Below are 7816 nucleotides of genomic sequence, written 5' to 3'. Positions count from 1 at the left end.
TATAATGTGTATGGTATGTGAGTGTGTGAGAGAGAAAGAGAGTGTGTGTATGTGTGTGTATGTGTGTGCATCATAGCACCAATGTCTGGGGTTGTGAAGAAAGATCATGCCATCTGTAACAGAGACTTACACACCTATTAAAACAGAGTGCCTAATGTGTTACTGGGGCCCCATAGAGACAGAATTCTTGACTATAGGATATCAAGTAACAATGTATCTGGAATTCTCCATTATGAGCCGGGTTCTGTCAGACCCACAGAGTCATCAACTCAGGTATGTCCAGCAGAAGTCCATCCTAAGATCAAACTGTGTATCTGGATTCAATCCTAAACAAGACCAGAAGTCCTAAGGTAACTGTATGAGCAGGTGGTGCAGATCCCCATGTCACCCACCACCACAGCACGAGCACCCCTCCTTCAGATCATGCTCCAGACAGTATGTGGGTCCCATGTGACCAACTAAAGGAGGAGAAAAAGCCTGATCATGTTTAATGTACCAGTCAGCTCAGGGTGTGGAGGCAAGTTAAAAATGGGCAGTGGTTTCATGACACTTGGGGTGTGGGGGGGACTTGAGGAACTGGTAAGGAAAATCATATCAATGGACAAAGCTCAGAGTTGTGCACCTGTTCCCTATGTCATGTGGAGGACACAATGGCTTGGGATGGGAATATATACATACTTATGGGTGGAGGCGAATCGTCTGAAAAGCTGGTCAGGGACATGGAAGGAGAAGGACTGAAAAATTGCAGACAGGAATGTTTGGTGGAGGGGAATGTGTGTGAACTTATAGGAGTGGGCAAAATATGTGAAGATTTTTGGCTCTCATATTAATGAACACTAGAAAGCATCAATCACAGAAGAGGCACTGAACAACAGAGTAGACAAAATGACTAGGCCAGTTGACATTAGGCAGTCTTTGAGCTGATGTGATGAACACATGAATGGTGGAGCCACAGTTCTGAGATAGAAGCCATACATGGGTTCTGTCTCACGTCTCAGTACTGACACTTCTGCAAGTCTAACTTGTCAGCAACAGGGAAAAACACCGCTCCCAATACATCTTCTTCCAGGAGGTGATCTTCAATCATAATTTTCCTTGTGGGAGGGGATCGATGTGCATCCAACATATGTGGCAGCACATTTGACATTTTCTTGAAAAATCCTGGGAATTTTAGTGCCTTCAATGCCTACTCTTAGTACCCAGATTACCCTCAATGCTGGGTCATTTCCTGGCTTCAGCCTCATGCCTGTTAAGTTGAATGAGCATAGTCATACAAATTACTCAGGAAAACCAACCAATGAACTATGGTTTTTGTTTTGTTTTCTTTTGTTTTGCTTTTTTGACACAGTCTTGCTCTATCACCCAGGCTGGAGTTCAGTGAAGTGCAGTGGCACGATCTCAGCTCACTGCAATCTCTGCCTCCTGGGTTCAAGTGACTCTTTTGCCTCAGCCTCCCAAGTAGCTGGGACTACAGGTGCGTCCCACCATGCCCAGCTAATTTTTGCATTTTTAGTAGAGACAGGGTTTCACCATATTGGCCAGGCTGGTCTCGAACTGACCTCGTGATCTGCCTGCCTGGGTCTCCCAAAGTGCTGGGATTACAGGCATGAGACACTGCACCCAGTCAAACAATGGTATCTTTACCAGCCATATCTGGAACATTAAATCAATAGTGTAGCAAAATTTTTAGCCTCATATTAGGCATACAATGCTAGTTGCTTTATAAATGTTGAATAATTATCAATAAGACTATTGGCCTGGATAAGATATTAGAATTTGGAAATTTAAACATTTTAATGGGAATTATTATAAAATGCCATGTCCCCATTCTTGTCTTAAAATAATTTTATAACTTCAGTATTTCTTAATAACTTTGTGTCAACCGATGGACATCAAGCTCTGCCTAGAATTAACAATGATGTCCGCAGGGGCTGATGGAATGTATAAGGGCATATTTGTCCTTTACTTAGCATTCGGAGTCTCCTCTTCTCTAGCTGATGGATTTGCTATTATATTCCTTGACCCCTCTTCTGACTTACAGATATCAGTGGACACTGAGATGTTACAGTCAGGGTTGAAAGGAACAGAAACTAGCCTAAATTAAAGAGGATTTAGAAGATATTTGGTGTTCTCATGGCAATGACGGCTCTCTAAGCTTTTGGGAAGTTGAGCTGGCACCTGGAAAAGTGTCAGTAACAGGGCTGTGTGTGTGTGTGCGCGCATGTGTGTAACATGATCTCTGTTTTCTCTGTCCCATTCTCTTTTTCCATTGTGCACATGACTTAAGATGGCTGTTCTAGCCCTTACTAAACTTAACTTTTTACTTCAAATGTCAAGTACCATCTATAAAGTCTCTCTGGTGTTTAGTTCAAACTATCAAGAATGAGAATGATCTTCAAACAGCCAATAGATTGGCTTTTTCTGAATCATCTTCGGACAGAGAAAGAGAGAGACCTGGTCACAAAAGTTCCATGGCATAAACACAGCTGTCCAGACCCAGCCCTTACACATTGCTTTGTGCCTGGCAGGTCCTAGGGAAGGAGAGTAACATTTAGTTTTGATTCTAAATTAGTGTTGGAAAAGATATATCTAGTTCTGCTAAACACTCTTCTATGTTTCCATTTTCATCCTGATTTATTTACATTTAAGAATGCTTTTCTGCTTTAGATGATACTCAAGGAACACTGCAAGGATTAGAGTTCCTTATTTTATTTCCTGACTTTTCTCATTTCATTCTCTACCCAGAATTGTATTAAAAATAAGTTCCCATACTACTTCAGGGAATACCAACATACACATGAAACTACTTTTCTCTGAGATAAACTTATCTCAGACAGAATGGTTGACCAGCTCCAAGGAACATGGAAGTCTGTTTCTTGTGAAAATTTCGAAGAATATTTGAAGGAGCTGGGTGAGCTATGTTTACTTGCATATCATATCCAGTAAAAATGGGCATTTTGATAGCACAGAACTTGCTCTGTATAAAATAATATTAATCGTGGACTCCCTAATTTTTCACATAGGAAAAAATAAATATTGATTCAGTACCAAGATATAGTTCTGTGCAAAACTACTTTGGAGTTGACAATCATGCCTCATATAAGTTACCATGAATTTACAGAAACAAAGCAGGCATGTATCATATACTAAACAGCAAGTGATTTTGATAAATATTTTAAAACAAAAAAAAAAACTATATTAAACATGATTATTTTGTAAACATTTGCTCTAAGCTTTAAGGGATCTTCAGAATAGAGTTCAGAATAGATCTTGTTTTTCAGCCTCTGCTGGCTGCTGGCTTTCCTTAGTGTGTGCCTGCAATGCTCCAAACTTTGCTCCCATTTTCACTCTGCTCTCTCTTCGTCTGTAGTTTAGCATCCCTCTTCCTCCCTCTTAAAAGGAAACTTGTGATTATGTTTGAGGTCTGCTCTGATAATCCAGGATAAACTCCCCATCACAAGATCCTTAAATTAACCACATCTGCAAAGTCCCCTAACATGTAAAGGTAACATTCACAGGTTTGAGGGATTAGGATGTGAATATCCTCAGGAACTATACGCAATCTGTCACATCCTGTGATCATGTTTTATAATATGAATCCCATGAACTGCATTATAGTATTTTTCCAATATATCTTCCCTTAGAATTTTAACTTAGGTATTGCAGTATATGTAATGCTATTTCTACTGAAAATACTCCTACATGTGCTGCACAGAACTGTATATACAAGGATGTTCACTGCATAGTTATTTGTAATAACAAAAACTGAAACAAATGAATTTCTCATCAACAGGGAGACAGACAAAATAAGTTTAGGTCTCTGCACACTGTGGAATATTATGTACTATGAAAAAGTATATATCTATATGGAGTGGCATGGAAAATTTTCAAGACATACAGATAAGGGGAAAAAGCAAGTTGAAAAACAAAAGATATAACATTTATATTTTTTTAAATCCTATAAATAATGGTGATGGTTGCACAACATTGTGATGTACTCAATACCACTGAATTGTAACTTCAAATGGTAAATTTATGTTATGAATATTTTACCACAATAAACACATACATCATTGAGGAAAAAAACCCATATATGTATACATGTAAGAATATAAGTGAAGAGGTAAATATCTGGCAAAATCTGTACCCAAGTATTTTATTTGTATGTGAGTGGATATAATTAAAAATAGGGAGATGGTTGATAGCTTTAATCAGATTTTCAAAGAGGTCCCCAAATCAACAAGATTAATAACTACTGGACTAGTGAAAAAGAATAATCACTAAACAAAAACTAGAGACAGATTTTTTTTCTGCAAAATAGTCTATTTTAATATGTAATGGTAGAGCTGCTAGCTTGGGATATGTGAACTCATGCACCATTAAATTTGTTCAACTCACAAATCTCCTAGTTAGCAAAGAATTATACAGAGAATGTTGAGTTTTTGGAGTCAACAACAGATTTAAGTATTGTATTGTAATGTAATGCATTTGTAATTCTTTATATGAAAAGATAATACTCCTTTTATCTGGTTTCCAGGTATAGGAAGAGCCAGCAGGAAACTGGGCTGTTTGGCAAAACCCACTGTGACCATCAGTACAGGTGGAGATGTCATCACAATAAAAACCAAAAGCATCTTTAAAAATAATGAGATCTCCTTTAAGCTGGGAGAAGAGTTTGAGGAAGTCACACCAAGTGGCCACAAAACAAAGGTGAGGCCTCCGACAGTCTTTCAGACACATTTCAAAAGAATATTAGATATCATCCTAGGTAAGTAAGCAATTCTAGCAAACATATCTAAAGTCCTTAAGAGAAACTTTTGTCTAAAACATAGGTCTAAGGATGTCATATGTGAAGATAGAAATCTTCTGGGATGCTTGTGAAAAATGCCTCCTGCTCACTGCCATCCCCAGAGGCCCTGAAAATTGCATTCTTAATGAATCTGATGCAGATGCTTAGCAGACCACATTTTGAGAATAATTTCCCTAGATTACTGTTTAGTCTTCTCAGAAACAAAAGTTTTCCTTACCCATTTTGTAGCAGTTTTCCACACACAGAATTGCAGTGAATAAACCTCATTAGCTGGTATAGGTAAGGTTATGCCACTATAACAATGAACCACAAGCCTGGAGTGAGTTAACACAATGTGGATTTATTTCTAACTTACAGTACATACATAGTGTCGGGTGGCATTGGGGAAGTTTGTGTGTGTGTAGTGGAGTAAACAGGAAATCTGCTCCTCCTAATCTCTCAGGGATCCAGGCCAAAAGAGGTTCAACTACCTTGTAGCTGCACCTGTGGACACCGTGGTCTTCTCCAACACCAAAGTAGACAAAGAGACATGTGCTTTTCATTGTCTCATCCTGAAAGTGCCACACAGAGTTTTCATTCATATCTCAGGGGCACATATCTCAGGAATATATTATTTATTTATAATATGTAATTTACTTCTATACTTATCCTTTACAGTCTTTTTCCCTACATCAGAAGTTAAGCTCATCCAAAACAGGATGTCCTGTCTGTTTCACAGAACCCTGTGCTTGGTCATGACAGTTGTTCAATAAATATTTATTATTTGAATGAATGAACTCAATAGAGGATGGTTAAACTATATGGAGGGTAATATCCTGATAAAAGGAACTATCATGCCACTGTAATAGTCGGTTACTAAATGAATATGAGAGTTTAAATTCTTATACCATATAAAATGGAAGAAAATTTTTGACTTAAATGCCTAATATGGATTTCTATGCTAAATTCTTAGCAATCTACTAGAATAAAAAAGCTAGGTTGGGTGCAGTAGCTCATGTCTGTAATCCCAGCACTTTGAGAGGCCAAAGGGAGAGGACTGCTTGATGCCAGGAGTCCAAGACCAGCCTGAGCAACATAGTGAGATCCCGCCTCTACAAAAAACACAAAGATTAGCTACTGTGGTGGTGCGTGCCTATAGCTCCAGCTACTCAGGAGGCTAAGGTGGGAGGGTTGCTGGAGCACAGGAGGTTGAAGCTGCAGTGAGTCATGATTGCACCACCGCATTCCAGCCTGGATGACACAGTGATATCCTATCTCCAAAAACAACAGCAACAACAACAAAAAACTGGAAAATATTATTGGGATAAGAAGAGGAAAGAGGCCTTCTTTCTTTTAAGTAAGCTCATATAATGGGAGTTTGAATTAGTTTCCCATGTATTATTATTAGTATTTTTTTTTTTTTTACTGAGAAAGGGTCTCTGTTGCCCAGGCTGGAGTGCTGTGGTACAATCTTGGCTCACTGCAACCTCAACTACCCGGGCTCAAGTGATTCTCCCACTTCAACCTCACAAGTAGCTGGGACTACAGGCATGTGGCACCACACCTGGCTAATTTTTTATTTTTTATAGACATGGGAGTCTCACTGTGTTGTCCAGGCTGAAGTTTCACACTTATTTTGAAAGTTAAAATGTATTTGTAATTCTTTATGCAAAAAGATAATACTCTGCTTACACAGTCAAAGATAAAACAAACATTTCATGGCCAAGTGCAGTGGCTCATGCCTGTGATCCCAGCACTTTTGGAGGCCAATGTGGGTAGATCACAAGGTCAGGAGATCGAGACCATCCTGGCCAACATGGTGAAACACCATCTTTACTAAAAATACAAAAATTAGCTGGGCATAGTGGTACGTGCCTATAATCCCAGCTATTTGGGAGGCTGAGCAGCAGGAGAATTGCTTGAACCAGGGAGTCAGAGGTTGCAGTGAGCCGAGATCTCGCCATTGCACTCTAGCCTAGGTGACGAGAGTAAAACTCTGTCTCAAAAAAAAAAAGAAAGAAAGAAAGAAAGAAAGAACATTTTACTTATTCTTCAATATTACAGTTTTACTATTGTAAAACCTGTTTTCTTCAGCAGAATTAGCCAATAAATTTACTGCTGACAAAGTCTTAAAATAAATAGGGTTGTCCCAAATGTCCATCAGTGACAGACTGGATTAAGAAAATGTGGCACATATACACCATGGAATACTATGCAGCCATAAAAAAGGATGAGTTTGTGTCCTTTGTAGGATGCAGCTGGAAACCATCATTCTCAGCAAACTATCGCAAGAACAGAAAACCAAACACTGTATGTTCTCACGCATAGGTGGGAACTGACCAATGAGATCACTTGGACTCAGGAAGGGGAACATCACACACTGGGGCCTATTGTGGGGAGGGGGGAAGGGGGAGGGATTGCATTGGGAGTTATACCTGATGTAAATGACGAGTTGATGGGTGCTGATGAGTTGATGGGTGCAGCACACCAACATGGCACAAGTATACATATGTAACAAACCTGCACATTATGCACATGTACCCTAGAACTTAAAGTAAAAAAAAAAAATAATAAATAATATAAATAAATAAATAAATAAATAGGGTTGTCAACACCATTCTAAAACTACCTGAGAGTATTACAACAGCTAAAAAGAATTTGCCACCCGATAAAATTTTAGGGTTGAAATACGACAAGCTGATCTGAATTTAGTTTTTTCTGTTTTTCAGAGTAAAGTAACCTTAGATAAGGAGTCCCTGATTCAAGTTCAGAACTGGGATGGCAAAGAAACCACCATAACGAGAAAGCTGGTGGATGGGAAAATGGTGGTGGTGAGTGAGCTGGTCCTCTCTATCTTCCCACCTTCTGCACAACTAATATAAAATCACCCAAATAACTTGTTTTAAAACAATGAAAATGAATGCCATTTTCCTTGTTCTCATAGTTTAAAAGAATGAGAAAAAATTATGAAATAACTGTATAATCACAAGTATTATACAAAATGTGTGTAGATTGAGGAACTAAAAA

General features: G+C 38.7%; 1 protein-coding gene across 4 annotated transcripts in view; it reads left to right on the top strand.

Annotated features, from left to right (window-relative positions):
- Positions 1 to 243: 243 nt before the first annotated feature.
- The window catches only part of FABP12 (fatty acid binding protein 12), a 10594-nt gene continuing 3021 nt past the window's right edge, over positions 244 to 7816 (top strand). Inside the window, exons 1-4 of one of the 4 annotated variants that reach the window (XM_017858942.1) lie at positions 245 to 350; positions 2746 to 2911; positions 4538 to 4710; positions 7519 to 7620. In XM_017858942.1, coding sequence (XP_017714431.1) covers positions 2839 to 2911; positions 4538 to 4710; positions 7519 to 7620 — 348 coding nt within the window. In that variant the 5' untranslated portion in view covers positions 245 to 350; positions 2746 to 2838. The other 3 variants (XM_017858943.1, XR_001882714.1, XM_017858944.1) reach the window with 3 other exon arrangements.

The sequence above is a fragment of the Rhinopithecus bieti genome, unplaced genomic scaffold (assembly GCF_001698545.2).
Source record: "Rhinopithecus bieti isolate Rb0 unplaced genomic scaffold, ASM169854v2 scaffold_48197, whole genome shotgun sequence".
In the NCBI taxonomy this organism is placed as follows: domain Eukaryota; kingdom Metazoa; phylum Chordata; class Mammalia; order Primates; family Cercopithecidae; genus Rhinopithecus; species Rhinopithecus bieti.
The sequence above is the reverse complement of the archived record's forward strand: the minus strand, read 5'-3'. Positions and strand labels throughout refer to the sequence as shown.